The following is a 20,607-nucleotide window of genomic DNA, read 5'->3' as shown; positions in this document are numbered from 1 at the left end:
TTGCCTTTTGTTACTCACATGCATTTTCAAAAGTATTGTGAATGCATAACTTCTTATATACTTTAAAAGAATAACATCCTACATTTTATTGCAATGTACACATTAGAGAGATGGCTGATCTTAAAATCAGGATCTAGATAAAAAAAAAATACAATACTGGTAGATGATGTTTTAGTCAGTATTGTTGTTTTTATCCAACCTTGGTTATATATTTCTAGCACATATATTGCATAGTTATCCTTGGTCCCCATACAGACTTACAAACATATTTGTGTGTGTGTGCTTGTGTGTGTTCAAAAAAGGCAGTTGGCTGGTAAAAGGTTAATGAGATGGGCTGTCTTCGGTGTTCCAGTCCAAAGTCTCGCTTCACTCTGCCCCTTCCCCTAAAGGTCACAGGCAGAAGACACCATTAGCTTACCACAGTGTGTCGGGATCACTGCACAGAGGTGAAGGATTACATGTGCATGGCTCCTACAGCATAACAAACAAGGTGATGCACCAAACACCTGCAAAGCACACAGACTACAGATGCCCACATTCGTACAGGGCTGCGCGCTGGTGTAATTACTCGGCTCCTCTTAAAAGCAGAGTGTGGGGAGGTTCCCTCTATAAACTCCCGTGGATGACATTTCCCCATGAAATACTGTCAGAGCCTGGCACAGATACCCATCAAACGCTCCCCAGCGCAGACACGCCATCTATTACCCAGCATCCCCCTTTTCTTCCTCCAGTCAGATTCTCTCCCTCTAGCGTTTCCCCCTCTCTTCCAGCCATCCCTGAGTTCCTGACACTTCCCATCACACCCAGCTTCAGCGCGCAGATGAAACGGCCCCTCTCTGAACCCATTCTGTCTGAATGAGCCTCACTCCTGCTTCTACAGATCTACACAACAAACGAGCCTCATTCACACACATAAACAATGTTGTGTGCCCACACACACACACACATTCCGTGAGCTTATTACACTTTACTATACTACACAAGTACTTCAAATCCACGTAACATTCCCTTATAGACAGAACCGCACACAGGCACTGCAGCATACGTGTTGCGCTGACGCCCCGCCCCAATTCCAGCCCGACACAACAAAGCATTCTGTGCAAAAAAGCTGTGGATTTAACAATTACTAATGCATAGTTCACTGAAGGACGTATAACAGCATACAGTACGTACACGATGACATGATATGTAACAAAATAATAATAATTAGCCCAGTAGTTCAGTGAAAATTCCTTGCTGCTTATGTGAATGTGTGAGCATGCGTAGTCATCGTTTCAGCATTTTCAGAATGGTGGTAGTGACACAGCAGCTGCTGTCTGCTTTGACTGGTGAAACTCATCATCTGCAGAACAGTCATGGCCACTGTACAAATTTGCAAGGTCGTGCAGCATTCACAGGGGTCGGTTGAATTTGCGTGAATTTTTGTAACAGCAAGATCATGAAATGATGGAAGCATTTACCCCAGACATATTTTATAGATGCTCCTCACTCGGGTCAACCTAACCCCGCCCTCCCCTCCCACCACGTCCGTGAGATCTTCCCAGCAAGCTGAAAGTACTCACAAACTGGTAGGGCTTAGTCCAACCCACATGAAATCACTGATTAAAAAATAAGTACATCACCAATTGTAAAAATTATGTAATTTCTATATTTCTATATACAAGCCTAAACCTAACCATTCTCTAAACGTCAGTGTCTAAAATCAAATATTTTACATTTTAAATGTTTTAAAGAAAATCTTTATACCTAATTAGGTATTTTTAGTGGCAGCAGACCTTACAGAGGACATTAGCAATGTCCTCACTTTCATCAAAATGTCACACATTCCAGTCTCTTCACTTAGATACATAACTACAAAGGCACTCTAACACACAAACACACACACCGTAGAGTTCACATGCAGGGACAATTATGTGAATCTTTGTTCACAGGCTGAATCAACACACACACACACACACACACACTGTTCCGTCACAAGCTTTGTCCACAAACTTTTTCCAACATGCCTGTCTTTTGCATTAGCCAGGTGCACACACAGTCCCATCTGGTTCAGTGCGTATTCCGGTGGCTGGACCAGATCCTATTTAAACCGACACGGGCTCCCCTTACTCCGACTCCACCTCTGTGTCTTCTGTGTCGTCCCACCTGCCTCTGCATCGTTCGCTTTTCTCTGAGGACTGCATGCATTTCCACGCACACACTTGCCGCTGCAAATTCTCTAATGTCTCACGCACAAGCACTTCGAGGATTCAGGCACGGCAGCCCCACTCCGCCCGCATGTCGGGTTTTGTCTACAGAACAACGTCTCACTCAACGAGCACGGACCAGACGGGAACGGGGAGACAGACGATAAAAATCTAATTAAAACAAACCAATGAATAAAAAACACTCACTGAGTCAGACATCCCCACTCAGCACCACAGTGTCGTCCAGGTTACAATCTCCATCATTCTCCACTCTTCCTTCTGCGCCACCTTCCCTCCCTTCCAGTCCTCCGTCCGTCCTCTTCTACGCTGCTTCCTTCAGCCCTCTCCCACTCTCATACACACACACACACACACACCTCCGTCTTCCTCTGACTGGATGGGAGAATCCTCTGCAGGGTCCTACTCCAGTCAGGATGCCTCCTCCCTCCCTATCTCTGTCACTCTCGCACACTCCAACTGCTTTCTTTCTTTCTTTCTTTCTTTCTTTCTTTCTTTCTTTCTTTCTTTCTTTCTTTCTTTCTTTCTTTCGTTCTCTCTTCCTTTCTCTATTGTTTTGTCATCCTACTCTTCCTCATGCCTTTTGTCCTTGTTGTCTTTATGCCGAATCTCTACTCTCTGCGGCTCACTGCAGTGGGCAGAAAAATGTAAGAGAGAAAGAAAGGGAGAGGGAGGGAGGAAATAATACAGCGTGCGGTGAAGGTTGGAGACAATGGGCACAAAATGGAACAGAGAGCTGGAGAGGGGTTGGGGGGGGTGGGGGGGGTAAAAGTAAACTCCCAAGGAAGGGTGCATATCGTTGCTGAGTGCGTCCCGAATTAGACCAATGACTTCATCAGTCTGCTCAAGCCCACGTGCGCACAAACACACACACACTCACACACTCTCATGCTTTTTCTGGTGTAAATGTCATTATGTTCAAACTTTAAATAAACCGGGAAACAATAACACAGTTATTAATAAAAATGATCATATACGGTTATCCCATGGAGAAGACTTGCTCGCATAATTCCATTGCAGAATAACTGAAGAGACGTTGCATCAGGTTATAACAGCTCATTTCCTATTAAAAATAAATCGAACTTTGGATAAAGGTGGAACATGGGTGCGCCAATGTAATCATAACAGACATTATGTTTCATAAATGCATATTCATGCCATCCACTTGTTTTTCCATTCTCATTATCGACAGATTATGATATTACATTCTCTTTTTTAAATAAGCTTTGTTCCCAGTGAGCATATTTTTTTTTAATATTTCAAGTTTTCCTGTATTCGTCAAGGCATTTGGTTCTCACAAAGAGAGAACACACACACAAACTCACTGACGAGCACTCCCATAATGTGGCTTCAGGAAAGACTACAAATGCATTCGAGACGGCTTGCGGCGGAAATAATGCTCTTTCACAACAAAACGTGGGACCGTCTGATAAGGGAATATGCAGAAACGAGCACGTGTCCAAACACACAAACGCATGCAGACTCCTCCCCACCCTCCCATGCAATCTCCCATGCACAGCGACTGCTCCAAATATAGCGCGATGACTTCAGCGACCTGGACCCCCACCTCACATCTCCCAAGTGGCGGAGGCCTCATTCATATTATATCAGAGAGAGAGAGAGAGACAGAGAGGGAAGGAGCTGCTGGTGTGGATTTGTGATGTTTTTAAGCAGCAGAGGGACACACATGAACAGGTCCACCAGGCACAGAGGTACTGCCTGTACTGGTGAAATACATTTTAAATAAAGTTAAAAAGAAATACGACCTGCCGCCACCCCCATTATGTACCAGTCATAATAATTGTTTCATTGCACAACATGACAAGCTGTCTGCAAGGCAGTGGTGGCCTAGTGGGTAAGGAAGTAGTCGAGTCCCCAAACTGCCAAGGTGCCACTGAGCAAAGCACCATCCCCACACACTGCTCCCTGGGCACATTTGGCTGGGTTAAGGAGCAGAGGACACATTTTGTTGGGTCCACAGGACAGGGGCAGTGGTGGAGTAGTAGGTCAGGAAGCGGACACTTAATCAAAGGGTTCCTGAACCACCAAGGTACCACTCAGGTCCCCTTGAAGAAAGGTATCGGCCACACACACTGCTCCCCGGGCACCGGTCATGGCTGCCCACTGCTCACTAAGGGTGATGGTTAAATGCAGAGGACACATTTTGTTGTGTGCGCTGTGCTTGATGTGCATCACAATGACAATCACTTTCACTTTTTCACTACTTTCTGAAGTCTCCTCACCTCAGAACCCCCTTGTGTGCATCCCCATCTGCTGGCTGTCAAATGCACTGCAGCTCAAGTCATTTAGGTTTCTTCTACTCATCTAGTGCATACCTAGACTGAGAGCGGTGCTCGTTTTTTTTTTTTTTTTTTTTTTTTTTTTATCCCATGTTAATTAGCCTGTGACCAGCTTGCATAGGGAACAAACGTGAAAAGTATTCAGGAAGCGAGGCGATCAGACAGAAACTGTGCAAATGAGGGCAACGTGTGTAACACGGCTAATGCAGAGTTCTCACACACACTCTTTATTCACCTTCCCCCCACTTTTCTACCCAGCTCCCGTCTCTCTACAACATGCCTTTTCCATTACCATAGAGACTGAGGTACTGAAACTTTCATCAACCCTCAGGGATGGAAAGAGAGAAAGAGGAATAAATAGCTGGGACAGTCAGAAGGGAGATGGAAAGAATATTACAAAGAGAAAAATAAAAGACAGAGAGATGCTGTTACCAGAAAAAAAAAGAGAAGAGGAATGTGACAGAGAAGGAAACACAGGGACTGGCGCATCCCATAATTCATTCATCCGGATTTGAGCCATGTTCGGAGAATGAAGTGATGAAAAAATACATTCTTAAGTAGTGTTTGAGTTGCTTCAGCACAATAATAATTACTTAAAAATGGAATTCATACATAAATATACAGCATACTGCACCAGAAATATTACATACAGATACTAATCCCTCATATACTACTATCATAAGGTAAAATACAATTATGATTAGGGCAGTCAGTTGATTAAAGAATAATTAAACAATCACACATTTCATAAATTAATTGTTATTAATTCTTTTAGTCTGGGAAAGAGACTGTAGGTAAAATGTCTGGCAGGTCACACCTAGGAACTGAGGTAGTCACTTTCACTGAATTGTGGGTCCGTTGTGGGGCCAACCGGTCACATTTATACACATTACTTTGTGCAAACTCCAGACAATGAACAACAACAACAATATTTATTTCTTATTTAGCTCAAAATTATAAGCAGCACATCTCAATGGTACCAGTGGAACAGTGCTGGAGGATCTGAGGGATTGGGGTGCAGAGTGAGGAGTGATGCTGACTCTTGCTGAGGCTTTGTAGGCAAGCATCAGTGTAATGAATCTGATGTGGGCAGCTACAGGAAGCCAGTGGAGGGAACGTAGCAGTGGAGGGGTGTGGGAGAGTTTGAGAAGTTTGACCTGCTTGACTGACTGACCTGCTGTGGTCCTGTCCGACACCCCACACTTGGATGCAGCCGATCGGTTGTGAATAAAGCAGGGCGTGGTCCGTGGGGTCAACCAGAGTCAGCATGAGGTCCTGCAGGACGAGTAGCATGGGCTTTCCCTGGGAGGAAGGTTATTTTTTTTATTATTGTGCAACGCATTACGTGGAAAAAAAGAAAGAGCGACAACAAGCTGGGAAAATATTAGCAAAATTATTGCGCAGTGCCTTATATACAACTATACTGAGAATGTTAAAGAGTTTCACTGAATTAAACTTTTACTTACAACTCACAGCATTGCATCATGGTACATTTAATCCTTGTCATCTAGCGGTGTGCTCTGACCTCTCAATAGTATTTGCTCTGAATGTTCCTTCAGAACAGCTTCAGGCAGGGGGGCAGTGGTGGCCTAGCGGTTAAGGAAGTGGCCCCGTAATCAGGTTGCCGGTTCGAATCCCGATCCGCCAAGGTGCCACTGAGGTGCCACTGAGCAAAGCACCGTCCCCACACACTGCTCCCCGGGCGCCTGTCATGGCTGCCCACTGCTCACTCAGGGTGATGGGTTAAATGCAGAGGACAAATTTCACTGTGTGCTCCGTGTGCTGTGCTGCTGTGTATCACATGTGACAATCACTTCACTTCACTTCACTTCACATTTGGACCAATGGGATGGCAGAGCATCCATTATTGGAGACACTCGCCTCTCAGCAGCCATCTTGTGTACAGACAGTTATTTTGGGCTGAAAAACCCAAGCTCCTGAATGGGGAGGGAGCCATAAATGCAGTGTCGATGCTGGTGACTGGTGATTTTATCCCCAATGATATACTATCAATGTGCAACGGCCCGACTGGCTTAATATGTTCCTGGTTCATCAGCTATGGAGCAGACAGCCAGCTTTGTGGGGGGATGGGAGGGCTATAGGCTTCAAACATTACCATATCTTGCATTAGGCACTTCTCACATAGATGTCCCCTCCGTGTAGATTCCATATGGGTTTCAACCCAGAGGTCAGAAGCAACAGGCCTTGTTTGCTTACCCTACAATGGATCTGTGTCATGTTCAGGTAAAACGGCCTGAAGTGTTTTCTGTTATTACAGTCAGCAGCTGGAGTCACAACATCAGCTTCTATTTTCTTTAAAATGAAACATCCCAATCAGGATGTACTTCTGCACCAATGAACCACCATCTCTCCACAGAGAACAATAATCTTCATGGTGGCTTGCACTAATGATAACCAATGTATATTTACACTATTTACCAACTGTATTAGTCTTCACTGCTTTTGTGGAACTGCACTGAAAATGCATTAGAAATTTTTACAGAATGGGACTCCCGACCAGGGATGCTTGCTTATGTGTCTGTCCCGTACTTGGTTGTGTGTGAGTGTGTGTGTGTGTGTGTGTGTTACCTCCTCTCTCTCTCCGCTGCTGTCTCTGTGTTGGAACTGCAGCTGTCTGATACAGTCACTGACCACCAAGCCACTCCTGCCTGCAACCAGGTCCTGGTCGTCCACCTCCATCCAGCCCAGAGAACTGACAGGGAACACCTGCAACAGAGACACACACAGACAATTAATTCCACAGTGGGGGCTTGCGGAATAAATTTCATATGGATACATCATGTCAAGTTTGAATACATTTGAAAAAATAATAATTTAATTAGGAAGCACAATTAATAATTTAAATGAATGCACATTCACTTCAGCCAAGAGGTGACTGGTTTTGGTTCTGTGACAGTATATGTGCTGGTCTTTTTGTTTCTGAAGAATTTTGCAACCAGATAATGATAATGATAACATTGTTGAAAATACACTTTCAATATATTAGGATAACTGCCGTATGCACATGCTCTGTTTTGGTTGCAGATCAGTCTAGAACACCCACAGAACAGGCTTTCATTGTGGTGACTGGTGCACAATGGCACATCCCTTCATTGTTCCTTTGCGGACGTTGGTCACTGAAGCCTAAATGCATTGGTTCAAGTAAAGCAATTAGTTTTTCTATCTCTCTCTCTATCTCTCCCGCTCATGCTGTCCTCAAACAAACCCAAGGCTTTCTAGAGGATCTTATTAAACTTTCAAAGCATGACGTCATCTCTGCATACATCTGCAACAATTTCACTTGTGACGCAATCGCCACAGTTCCCGTGAGACAGCGCGTCGGTTTACATCACGTGCACCGGGTTCACGCTGCCTCTGTCCCCGTGGAACACTGGGACACACGTGGAGATGCACAGTTACAGTCCCAGCGCTCCAGCAGATGGCAGCAAACGGCTGCCACACTTGCAGTTTCCATAGTGGACACGTGGGGGCGGCAGAAACACACCTCTCATGTCCGACTAAATCAAATTACGTCAAGAGCTTCACTGATGGCTCACTAATGTGCTCACACTGCAATAACTTGAGGGAACACAAAGCTTAATGAGAGGAAGACGCACAACAGGAAATTGCATAAAACAGACAATTGACAATGTTAATACTGTTATCATTTTGATTTGCTGACACTGGATTTACCTGATCGTCTAGGTCAATACTGGTCCTGGGGCTGTTCTCTGTGATACACTCTGCCTGGGATCTGATGAGAAAAAATGTTTTTGCCTTGATTCACTCTCATATCAAACCAGTAAAAATTCACACCCAGTTCACATTTGATTCTCTCAGTTGCAACTGACACTGAATTTACATGAGACTTGTCTTTGCACATCATTACGTAAAGCATAGCACATGGGGAGCAAGTTCATCGACTGAATTTAAAATGATTTTGTTTCAGTGTAATAAGAAGAGAATGTTCATTAAGCCAAGTTTAAAATGGGAAGAGTCTGTAGGGATGACTGACAGTTATCACACATCCTGCTTCCTTCTACATGTCCATTTATATTTATAGCATTTGGCAGATGCTCTTATCCAGAGTGACTTACAGTGCTTTAAGATGTCGATCATTGTAATCACTCATTTGGTTCACTGGTAGAGGACATGATATGCAAAAACCATTAGTTTAATAACTTCATTTTATATATATATATATATATATATACACACACAAACACACACACACACACATACGCACACATACATAGCACCCCAACTGATGGACCTGCAGCTAAGAAATAAGTGAGTGGTGGAGAAGCGGCAGGCTTACCGCAGAGCCAGAGAAAGCACTTTGCATAACAAACCACACTTCATTCACACTATACTGTATCTGGAAATGTGGGCATAATGAATGGATGAATCTGCCCATTTTCTTTGATCAATAAATGGTTTGTGTTAAAATTGAATAAACATATGCATATATATATATATATGTGTGTGTGTGTGTATGTCAGCGCTTATAATACCAGTGTTACTGATCTCAGTAGGAAGAGCATAACAGTATAGCCTAATGGCTTCAGGCATGTTGAGTGTCAGCAGTGCATTAGAGGTGCAGAGGGCTAATGTTGGGTCTGACCACCTCTAATGGCGTTATGGGGGTGGGGCTTACTGCAGTTTCAGACGGACACTTCCTCTCTCACACTCCCTCAGGCTGGCATCTGCATTGGCTACAGTCTCCTTGAAGCTCTGGATGGAGACAGAACAGGGGAAAAGGATAGTAACACAAAAATTAGGAATTACACATAAAATAGACAAGATTTGGACATAAATGAACATAGCTTTTATTAACAACTATTTTTACTTTTTCAAATATCTTAACAGAACAAATATAGATTCCTTGAAGAAGCCTCAAAGTGACCAGTTACGACATTTCAGAAACTGAAGATCCTTATTGTGTGTCAGATGATGCATTTGCACCATTCAGTGTACATCTACACAAATATTTTATTTCAGCATGTCAATAAGCCTCAAACCTTATTTTTAATGCACTATAAGAGGAGAAACTAACTATTCAAACTGCCTTTTTATGACTGGCATTATTTCTGTCACCCAGGGGCCAAACTTTAATAATGTCCCAAATGGAAGAAGCCCAAAGTGCTGACCCTACTTACTCATTCTGGATGATTTACACCTCCCCCCGTCAATAACCTCATAAATGTGCAAGCCATGTTGCCAGATTCATTACTATTTTAGGCCACAGTCACACACGAATGCACCGAAAAAATATCAAGCATCAAATCCACATCTGCCCAATCCGGCAATTTGTTCATAGTGCAGACCACGGACATGAGTGGTGGCGTGTGTTCTGCTCATCTCAGCACCATGACCACTACAAAATCAGATAGATTATCAGCACTTTTATTCCAGAAATCCATATGTCAAACAAAATGAATCTTACATCTAACATCTGTAGAGCAGCAAACATGTTTATTACTCTCTTACCAAGTAGTTGTTGTTAAGGAAACCACTTGAAGGCACCATGATCTCATAGGAAAGGGAGTTGGAGGAAGGAGAAGAGGCGGCTGATGAAGGAACTGGCTCCACTGAGCTGTCTGAGACAATGCTGCTCGGACGCTACACACAGAGTGAGAGATGGTTACTAAATGCATTTTAGTCTACCCCAGTCACTCTAACTAACCATCATTCATAATACATGTTATTCATTGCCTTGGTTAATGGGTGGTAGTAGCCTAGTGGGTAACACACTCGCCTATGAACCAGAAGACCCAGGTTCAAATCCCACTTACTACCATTGTGTCCCTGAGCAAGACACTTAACCATAAATTGCTCCTGGGAGACTGTCCCTGTAACTACTGATTTGTAAGTCGCTCTGGATAAGGGCGTCTGATAAATACCGTAAAATGTAAATGTAAATGGTTAATAAGCGAATGTTGCCAAGACCAGGTCTGTACTGAGTGGAACGCATAAAGTACAGGTCAAAAGTCTGGACACACCTTCTCATTCAATGTTTTTTCTTTATTTTTATGACCATTTACGTTGGTAGATTCTCACTGAAGGCATCAAACTATGAATGAACACATGTGGAGTTATGTACTAACAAAAAAAGGTGAAATAAGTGAAAACATGTTTTATATTCTAGTTTCTTCAATATAGCCGCCCTTTGCTCTGATTACTGCTTTGTACACTCTTGGCATTCTCTCGATGAGCTTCAAGAGGTTGTCACCTGAAATGGTTTTCCAAAGTCCAGCTCACCCCAAACCATCTCGATTGTGTTCAGGTCCGGTGACTGTGGAGGCCAGGTCTCCACTTTTTGTTAAGTACATAACTCCACATGTGTTCATTCATAGTTTTGATGCCTTCAGTGAGAATCTACCAACGTAAATGGTCATGAAAATAAAGAAAACACATTGAATGAGAAGGTGTGTCCAAACGTTTGGCCTGTACTGCACATTTAAACAAGCCTATATGCCCATAAATAGTCCATAATGCGGAATGTGAAGAGAGTTCTGGTTAAAAACTCTGGAGAAAGTGTGAGGTCAGAGGACGACAGGGTGTGCACCTCAACCTGTGTTTTTGGGGGTTGAACGGTGAGGCTGGCAGCACCATGCCCATCTCGCTGTACATCTGGCTCCAGGACACGGTTGCCACTGGAGACAGGATGGTCCTGTTCAGCTTTGCTGGAGGGGACATGCCAAAAATAGACTTCTGTCGAATCCTCCTTCTCACACTGCCCTTGGGGAGTGTCAGCATCATTCCAGATACCTGATATACACAAGTACAAGAAATGTACACATAAGAGAGCATAAATATATACACGCACAGATTATCACTTTCTGAGGACCTTATATAATATTACATTTACATTTACAGCATTTATCAGACGCCCTTATCCAGAGCGACTTACAATCAGTAGTAACAGGGACAGTCCCCCCCTGGAGCAACTTAGGGTTAAGTGTCTCCTGCTCAGGGACACAATAGTAGTAAGTGGGATTTGAACCTGGGTCTTCTGGTTCATAGGTGAGTGGCTACTACCACCCCTAATACTTTTGTTACATATTGCATTAGAAATGCAAAACTATCTCAGTTTCTGTGGTGTCTCTGAATTAAATTTTCATCTTTTTGACACTCATCCGTGTGTTGACCAGCAGAATGATGCTACATTTACAAAGGCACACACATACACAAAGTGGAATGGGTCACTCCTTAAATGGGCCATTCCCTGAGAAGAGTCTGTTGTCATAGCAACCCCAGGATCCTTTATTACCAGCACCCAGGCGAATTGGAAGTAATGGACAGGAAAACTGCAGAGTCAGATGGGGGGTAAACGATAGATGTAGGAGAAAAAACGGGTTTCAACGTAACAAGTCTCTAAGGTGAAATCTGACAGGGGGGTAGACAGACTGTATTTCATAATGTAAGTGACAATGTGACTGTAATATTAGCATCGTACCTCCTGCATCCTGTGGGGTTCCCAGAGAAGGACTCTCCTGAGACAGTGTGGTCCAGCTGGAGTCTTCATCCCCTTCTTCCTCTTTCTCCTCCATCTCTGGATCCTCTTCCCTGGCCGCAAGTAGCCCCAGTCTTGAAAGAGATGCTGGCGTGGGCTGGTAGTGTAAGTGGTGTCTGGGGGACAGGCTGGATTGAAGTCCCAGCTGGTTGGTTGTGAGCACCTCCCCCCTTATCTCCATGGCCTTTGTCAGAGGTTCTTTTTGTGGTTGGTGATCGTAACGTTCCATGCCCTTTAGCTGGGCTTGAGTGGGACTGTCATCTTCTTCATCCTTGGCAAGAAGAAGGTGCTTCTGGGGTAGTGTGAGATGGACCTCAACTCTGTTCTCCTTCACCCAATCCTGCTGATGAAGTTTGGGTAGGAGGTGCTTCTCGGTTTGCTCTTCTTTCTCCTCTTCCTCTTCCCCTTTTCCTTCCTTTTCCTCCTTCACACTAAAATTAACCATAGACTCCTCCCTATGGTACTCCAAGAAGCTCTTTGTCCTTCTTCTCATTGGTGCATAGTTCTGGTTGTCCTTTCCCTCCATCCAGTCAGAACTGCTTCTAACCATGATATCGCCAGATCTTTGGTTCTTGTCCTTTTGGCCATGTTGCTCCTCCTCTGCCTTCAACTGCAGGTTGGTACCATTTTTGGCAAGTTTAGGATTGGATGTGGAGAGAGAGATTGAAGAAGCGGAGGAGCAGAGTGAGGAAGAAGAGAGAGACTTGGTGGGTGCTGCCTTACATCCTTTAGGTGTCACATAGTTTTGAAGGTTTTCGCTGGGACCCATTGCATTTTGGACAGTTGTTATGGCGTATCTCTGCCGGTTCTTCGAGAGACTTGAGGAAGAACCCTTCACATCTGAGTTTGCTTTGGCCAGCACACCCTCTTTTATGAGGTTGCGCCCCAGTGACTGGTTATGGGAGGAGCGCAGGTTTAATGAGGTGGGTGGGGCCACAGAAGGGCCAGTTCGATTGGTGGAATCCACGGCAGAAGGCGAAGAATCACTCCTTGTCAAAGGAGGTTTTTGCAAGGACATCATGTCGAACAATGCGCCAACTAAGGAGACAAGGAGATTATTTAGGGCAAGTTTCATCTATCTGTTACATCATTGGCACAAATATAAACCAATCCTTATGATCTTTTGATATCATCTACTAGTCTTAATTTTTTTTTTTGCCCAATATGTTATATTTGCAATTTGTTTGTTGCTGATGAGTGACACATGGCTGTGCAGGAGATTAGAATGTCATCTTGATGTGCCTTTACCCAACCGCTTTATGAAGAGGATTCGTTTAAAACGGAGGGAGGGAGACAGAAACCTGGGAGAAATGAAGATGCTGACACTGGATTAGAGATGCTGACCGGCCATGATATCAAGAACAGATACCCTCTTCATGTCTGAAATCCCACGCGACTCCTTTGCACCAGCTACTAAGGGTTGAGGGTTGTTTTGGTACCCACAACGCCCATAATCATTCAAACATTATTACAATGACCCACATACGAATATAACACCATCACAGATGCGAAGATTCTCTCTTCTTTTCTCATGTACAGTGGAACACACACACAGGACTGAAATACCTTCAAAGAACTGTGGGCAAAGGAGACAAAAAAAGCATGCAAAACAAGGCTCTGTCTGCTGAAACCCAGCTTGCCACGGCGTGAACAAGCCCTCAGTCGGCAAAATTGCATTACGCTCCCCAACGTCACACAAAACAGACATTAAACACGGAACTTGCCACTCAGCTGGTGGCGAAATCTCCTCGAACCTTTTCTACCTACTAGATTATTATTTTCTAATGCTGATGATTTCACTGCTCCATCCTTTACGATTGACAGCAGATTTGAAAGGTCAGAGTCGTTTTCACTCTTCACTGCACTGGAAATTGCTATCCAAGCAACTACATATGTTTCCCTCCCTGGACAATCTGCCCGACCCTTATTACACAAGTGGGCACTCCATTAAAAGTGCTCTCCTACATGAGGGGCTGCCTCGTCATCATCCACGTGTTGACCCCCCGTCAGCTTCCCTTCAATCGGATCCTGCGGACAACATATTACTGGCATATCACTGGCTCGGCGTTACAGCCCGACAGCTTATACTGCCATGGATACGCTCTGCACCACAGAACAACACCACCGGGGTGCCACAGGGCCAAGTGCTGGGCCCACCTTCATCACAGGTTCTTTCCACCCCTCCACCAATGACTGAGAACGATAGAGATAGAGTTCACATCTGTATTTCCCTCTGAATATTCACTCATACTTGACACCAGCAGTACTGCTACTTGTTGCATTTGGTAGATGATGTGTAATTGTGCCACACATCTCATATATATGAGCATTTTAAGATTCCTGGTTCTCTTTGGAAGACCCTTTTGATAAAGGAATAAATAAGCATGTAAATATTTCCCTGCGTCACAGTGTTGAGATGATAACAACCTCCTCTAGGAACACTGCGTAATATGGTAGAGTACGGGTGGAAATCTTAAGGATGCAGAGTCATCGCACACCCCCTATGCAACTAAAGCACATGCAGGAAAGCCAGCAGATTCCAGTCAGGATTAAACTCTGGAAAATGCACGAGACAGCATTTTTCTTTCTTCTTACAAAAACAAACATCACGAGGTCATTTTTTTTTATTATAAGGGCGCAGTGTGAGACCGTCAACATGCTACGCAGTTTCGCCTTGCAGAGGTCATACACCTGTGGTGCCCTTACACGACACGTCCTCACTGAATTACCTCCCACATGCGCGTCGCGAATTAAATACACGGGGACAGTTCAACTTTGCTGATTGCGCACTGCACTAAATTGTCGGTTCCTTAAAGTAACCAGGTCTGAAAAATACGAATATCAGACGGACGATCGCCATTCGTGTCCGACCATCGCAGCAGCATTAACAGTCCTGGCGTCGCCAGACGCGGTATTTAGTTGGAATCGCACCGTTACGTCATTCGTCTGGCTGGAGGTTGGCGTCGATTCTAGAAACAACTTAACAGGATGGCCGTCCGGTCCCTCCCTGCGCCGGAGCGATCTGAGCATCGCTGCGCATCCTGCCGGAGATGGAATTAAATCTACAAATGAAAATGAAACTCCAACTCGCCTCGCCTCGCGTCGCGAAACGCCGCGTCCGCTCCCAGAAGGCGTCTCGCAGCCCGGCACGACGAGCACGGCGCTCTCCTCCCCCGCGACGAGCGCTCCTTACGCCGCTGCGCGTCGGCGCGTCGCGGCGCAAATGTGCGCGCCGCGCCGACCAATCAGAGCGCGGAGCGCGACAACGCGCCGATGAGCTCATCCCTGTTCGCGGCGCGTCTTGCGCAATCCTGATTAATTCAAACTAATTAGGCGTCCGTGAGCGCAAAATCTTTGATTTATAACTGGACCATTAATAAAAAAAAAAGCGTGATGCGGTAGTTATTAATTATTATTAACCGTGAGCGGGATTCAGTGGCTCCAGGACGATTATGCTAATCTACAATTCTGTACAAGAAAAAGGGACATATTAATAAAGGGTGGTCGTAGCCTAGTGGGTAACACACTCGCCTATGAAGCAGAAGACCCAGGTTCAAATCCCACTTACTACCATTGTGTCCCTGAGCAAGACACTTAACCCTAAGTTGCTCCAGGGGGGGACTGTCCCTGTAAATGTAAATGTAACTTAAAACACAAAATCGTTGCAATTTTTGTACAAAAGTTCTATAATATAACAATCTCTATCAAATAATGAAATAAAGGAACACAAGCGACCCAGACATAAGAAATACAAAATAACATGATTTATTTGATGAAACATTGTGCGTTTAAAGACAAAAAAAGTGCTTCGAAAGCTTGTTTGACATTGCAGTGTAAAGCATCAACAAGGACACGCCCATCCGCTGTTTATGGTTTACCGCGTTAGTGCTCGTCCCACCGACAACGACTACAGACTCTTCTCTTTCATCTGCAACAAGTGGCATTGCAGACCAAATGAGACTAAAAATGATGAAAAATAAGCTGCATGAAAAACCACCCAACAATAGAAACAAAAACACACACTCATAAAAATATATATATATAAACATACGCAGCCTTCTTTACTCCAAAAAACATTCATGAAGGATCTACGACATCCCACTAAACCCATAAAAAGCTTTCCGTAAACCTGGACTCCATTCATATACTCCTTTTATGTAGTAACTTTAAAATCTCACAGTTGATAATGTGTTTCGCACGTTTGGATGAAACGTGGATGCGTGCGCGTTTATCTGCACACCAATGCCTACGGCCCACTGGCTTGCTCACTTGTTAAGGCTGTGAGTGCGTGAGCGGGCAGGGCTCTAAAACTGCCCGTACTCCAGGAGTGAGGCAGGGGCTTCACTGGCAAATCCACGACCGGTGCTGAAGTTGGCCCAACCTCCCAAAATCTTCCGAACAGCATCGAGCCGAGGGTCAGCTGATCGGTGTTGGAGAAACAGGGGGCAGAACGGATGGAACGCAAGGCCGCTTCTCTTGGATGATGAAAGAGAGAAAGGCCTAAGCAAGAGAGAATCAAATGAGTCCTTATGAGTCCATTTCTACCAAACATAAACAGTTTTAATAGACAACGACCATCAAGACCCATGCATCTCATATCTTAACTAATAAATCCATATACATGTGTGTCAAACATTTCATGCTTCTCTAATATTAATAATTAATAATAATACTATATATTCTCTAAATAGTGTCTATTATAAAATCTATAAAACTTCCATATGTAATACACTCTCTAACTTCATATCCGGTCACTCCTTTCCGTATCCCATCTCAGAAACTCTCACCACCATTGTGAACGTAATATCAATGTACATTTCACCTTCTCTGCTGTACAATGATGTGAGGAGATTGCGCGCATGCTTGTTGCCTTTGGTGGCTGCCTGGCTGTACAAGTTTGCTGCTGTGCTGTGACACTGGGGGACCCCAAAACCGCTCTCATAACACTGACCCAGATACAACAAGGCCAAGGCGTCCTGAGGAAAAAATGACCATCCTCAGTCATTCAGTCAAAAAACAAATTAAATGATCAAATACATTTCATTGTTTTATGGAAAAATAATAAAATGAAAGTTAGTTCTGTATGTTGGTGGATTAATATTTGTAGGGTATTTAGAGGAAAGTACATCACAGTGTGATCTCACCCCACTCTGAGCGGCTATGCGAAGGTAATGCGCAGACTTCTCCCCATCCCTGACCGGTTCCCGTGAATAAACCACTCCAAGATGCCGCTGGGCCTGATATTCAGGAGGAGATGGATGATTGAGTCTGAAATAGACCAATCTTCAGCATTAATGTGCAGAATTCCAAACGGTCTCCACCCTCACCTCCGTGAGTCCAGCAGCTGCGGCCCTCTGCAGTAGAGCGATGGCTGCGCCCGGGTCCTCTGCGCTCTGCTGCCCCCTGCTGCTCAAGAGAAGTTTAGCACAACGGTACTGAGCCTGTGTGTGGCCAGCATCTGCTGCCTGCCTGTAGAACTGCAGAGCCTGCAGAGGGAGAAAATAACGGAGGACTGAGGTCAAGGTAAAAAATAAATAAATAAATAAAGTGGAAAGGATGTGAAAAGATGGGTTAAAAAAGCTCAACAGGGGCATCGGTGGCCTAGTGGGTAAGGAAGCCGACCCGTAATCAGAAGGCTGTGGGTTCGATTCCCCAACCGCCAAGTTGCCACTGAGCACCTTGAGCTCCCCCCACACACACTGCTACCCAGGCACCTTTCATGGCTGCCCACTGAGGGTGATGGGGTCAAAGCAGAGGACACATTTCGTTGTGCTGTGCTGCAGTGTTTCACAATAACAATCACTTCCGTTTCACCTCAAAGACCAAGTTACTGGATATAGATTTCGAGAGGATGTGCATATGCATTGTGAGTACCTTCTTGAGGTCCTTCTGGACCCCCCAGCCTTTCTCAAAACACACTCCCACATTAAACTGGGCTTTGCTGTAGTGGTGCTGAGCCGAGGAGAGGAAACAGGAAAACGCTGCTTCATAATCGCCAGTCTTCGTAAAGTCCAGACCTGATTCATGTACACAGAGGAAAAAAGCAAGAAATCAGTTGCATATGACACCTGACAAAGCACCATTTTTATTTACTTAAGCTTATTATACCACAATACTCAGAACAGGAGTGCACGTTTGTAATATTTTACATCTGTTTTATATGCAGATCTTTGTATATTGACTTTGAAAACAACAAAAATGTACATAATTACCGACAATGTTGAGGATTACAGGAACACTACTGCGGGTCACTTGGGTCATGTGCTCTGCTGCTTCCGTCACCTTTTCCTCTGGAGAGAGGGACTTCTGTGGAACACAGGTGGTCGAGTGTCACCTCTTTGCCAATAGACGACCATGACAGGAATGTGAAATGTTTCGAGCTGAATCGTGTCTTACTGGTTGCTTTTGTGTTTCCGGTTCTTTCTGGTCACAGAGAGACGTGGCATTAAAGAAATATTCATCTGTTAAACCGAAAAGCACATTATAATTTATTATATATAGTTGCATTTGGGATGTAATACAATCATAGTGAAATTTTGAGGACAGACCAGAATTATTGATTTCTTCACTCGATAAAGCCCCCTGCTGGACTGAGGGGGAAGAGTCCGAATGCAGTCCCTCAGACTCTGGTGTTCTGTGGCTGTGGCTGCTGCTGCTGCCGCTGTCATAATCATCTTCCAGACTCACTGGCGCCGCCTTCAGGCAATTCACATTCGCAGCATGTGGCCGAACGTTGCGTCTGGACACTGCAGGACACACACTTTATACTTGAACTGTATATTAAAGGTTTTTCCACTTTGAACAGACACTTACAACTTTCCAGAAGAATTCTGTAGCCACATTTCTGGAGGTGTCCTAGGTCCCTGTGATGTCCTGACTCAAGATTTGTCTCCCCAACAGAGGAAAACTGAGAGTGGATTCGCCGACAGAGTTGCATGAACAGCAGTGCGGCTGTGCCCTACGGAGACGAGCACCATGTTTACAGCACCGCAAGGCTTGTATCTTTTCTACCATTTGTACAGTTCTAGTGTGTCTTTGCAGTGTTGTGTGTGTGTGTGTGTACGTGTGTGTGTGTGTGTGTGTGTGTGTGTGCGCGCGCGGGGGGGGGGGGGGGGGTCCCTTACCCAGCCCACTGCATCAAGTGCTGCGTAACGAGGCAGCCCAGCATAGCAAAACTGAGATGCTCGTTTCCGTCTCTTCTGTTCCCCATCATCCCTGCAAGAAGATCAGAATGACACACGTTGTTCTAAAGAGAGAAAACGACAGAGTAAAATGGACATTGCTTGTGAAGTCATTAAGATCTAAACAATAATAATCATAATAATACATAACACATGCCAGATCAGTTTTTCACAATTACAGGAGCTGGCAAAAATAGATTTCCACAGGGAAGTGGGTTTCACCTGTTTTCAGAGCCATGGCAGCTGCTGGACAAGATGTTGGACGTGTTTCTGACCTCATCTTCTCGGTGATGGCCCTGGGTGAGCCTGAGGGGCGTGTTGCCATGGCAGCGGTTCAGCACTGAACGACAGGGGATGAATCCACCAAAATGACATATTTTTTTAAGTAAAATGGAATGCTCTGCGATCTTCATGCAAAGTGCGGCCACACGTGGGGTATAAAGTTTTATATTTGGCTGACCGTAGAGTTACGCCACACCACTGCAAAACCTAATTCTGGCCCACTCCACTCCACGTTATGCAATGGGGCTGAATGTTTGCAGAATTTATTACTGTAACTGTTGCATCCGCCCTCTCAGCAACAAAACGTCAGTCTACAGCGGTTACGTAGGTGCTGCAGGCAGATGCAACACATTAATACCGCACAGAGGTGCGAATTGAAAGGGAGCTAGAGGACCATTGCTGAATTGTCTAGTTGCTGACAGGTTCTGAGGAATCATGCCGCATGGGTTGCGTAACGATGTCCGTCAACATGCCCAAACGAACACTTATAAGCAGCAGTACATAGGATCGGGATTTTTAATCGTTCAGTACACAATACGTAAGATAGAATGGCTATTGATGGTGCAATAGTTGCCTTTCTGGAAAAGTTTGAAGGACACACTCAGACACATACCTCTGCCGACAAATCCCTGTACTCGCCACATGTCTGAAAAAGGTCTGTCCTACTCCACCAGCTGACCGGAGAAGGGAATTTTCTATCTCGGCTAACTGGGCTCCATGGCGGCACAGCACGACGGGACTTTCCTCTCCAGACGTTGCAGCATGGTGCGCCCGCAAAAGGCGCCCCCTCCCACCGCGGTCACGGGACGTCTGAGGGCGCCGGCGAGGGGCAGCTACACCGGACGTGCGCGTCTTCCGGAAGCGGGTGTCCTCCGCTGGTTCAGGATCAGCGTCCTCTGGCCTCAAGCGCCGTGTCGGACACGTTTAGGCAATTCGTGCAGCTGATCTTGGATCAGTATAATGAGAACAGGCTCTGCAAGAAAGAAAAGCTAGCCTGAGTCACATGATTCAAACGGAGCATTTGATTGGTTAAAATAATTGATTGACGTGACAGAAGGTAAAATGAACATAAACAAAACTTGAAGGCCACTGAATATTAACCCTATATGGAATATTGAACACTT

At 44.9% G+C, this 20,607-nt stretch overlaps 2 protein-coding genes across 6 annotated transcripts in view; both read right to left on the bottom strand.

The window, feature by feature from the left end:
• LOC114767789 (amyloid-beta A4 precursor protein-binding family B member 2-like) overlaps nucleotides 1–15,225 on the bottom strand; it is a 35,555-nt gene extending 20,330 nt beyond the window's left edge. For 2 of the 5 annotated variants that reach the window (XM_028959503.1, XM_028959505.1), the window contains exons 1-8: nucleotides 15,112–15,225; nucleotides 11,964–13,058; nucleotides 11,073–11,275; nucleotides 9,995–10,126; nucleotides 9,162–9,238; nucleotides 8,198–8,258; nucleotides 7,094–7,231; nucleotides 5,679–5,806 (exon numbers count right to left, since the gene is read on the bottom strand). In XM_028959503.1, the coding sequence (XP_028815336.1) occupies nucleotides 5,679–5,806; nucleotides 7,094–7,231; nucleotides 8,198–8,258; nucleotides 9,162–9,238; nucleotides 9,995–10,126; nucleotides 11,073–11,275; nucleotides 11,964–13,041 (1,817 nt within the window). In that variant the 5' untranslated portion in view covers nucleotides 13,042–13,058; nucleotides 15,112–15,225. Of the gene's footprint in view, nucleotides 1–2,393; nucleotides 3,255–5,678; nucleotides 5,807–7,093; nucleotides 7,232–8,197; nucleotides 8,259–9,161; nucleotides 9,239–9,994; nucleotides 10,127–11,072; nucleotides 11,276–11,963; nucleotides 13,059–14,951; nucleotides 15,039–15,111 lie in introns of those variants that run through there. The other 3 variants (XM_028959506.1, XM_028959504.1, XM_028959507.1) reach the window with 3 other exon arrangements.
• Nucleotides 15,226–15,762: 537 nt separating this feature from the next.
• On the bottom strand, nucleotides 15,763–20,306 carry dele1 (DAP3 binding cell death enhancer 1). The gene is made up of 12 exons (XM_028960495.1): nucleotides 20,097–20,306; nucleotides 19,424–19,541; nucleotides 19,145–19,235; nucleotides 18,834–18,978; nucleotides 18,569–18,766; nucleotides 18,417–18,481; nucleotides 18,233–18,326; nucleotides 17,895–18,037; nucleotides 17,348–17,506; nucleotides 17,165–17,257; nucleotides 16,843–16,996; nucleotides 15,763–16,520 (listed from the first exon to the last, which is right to left on the bottom strand). The coding sequence occupies exons 1-12, from the start codon at nucleotides 20,125–20,127 to the stop codon at nucleotides 16,267–16,269; spliced, it is 1,545 nt and encodes a 514-aa protein (XP_028816328.1). The 5' UTR covers nucleotides 20,128–20,306; the 3' UTR covers nucleotides 15,763–16,266.
• Between the last annotated feature and the right edge of the window lie 301 nt (nucleotides 20,307–20,607).

Source organism: Denticeps clupeoides, chromosome 18 (assembly GCF_900700375.1).
Source record: "Denticeps clupeoides chromosome 18, fDenClu1.1, whole genome shotgun sequence".
Classification (NCBI taxonomy): Eukaryota; Metazoa; Chordata; class Actinopteri; order Clupeiformes; family Denticipitidae; genus Denticeps; species Denticeps clupeoides.
Note: the sequence above shows the minus strand (reverse complement) of the source record. Positions and strands in the feature narration are given on the sequence as shown.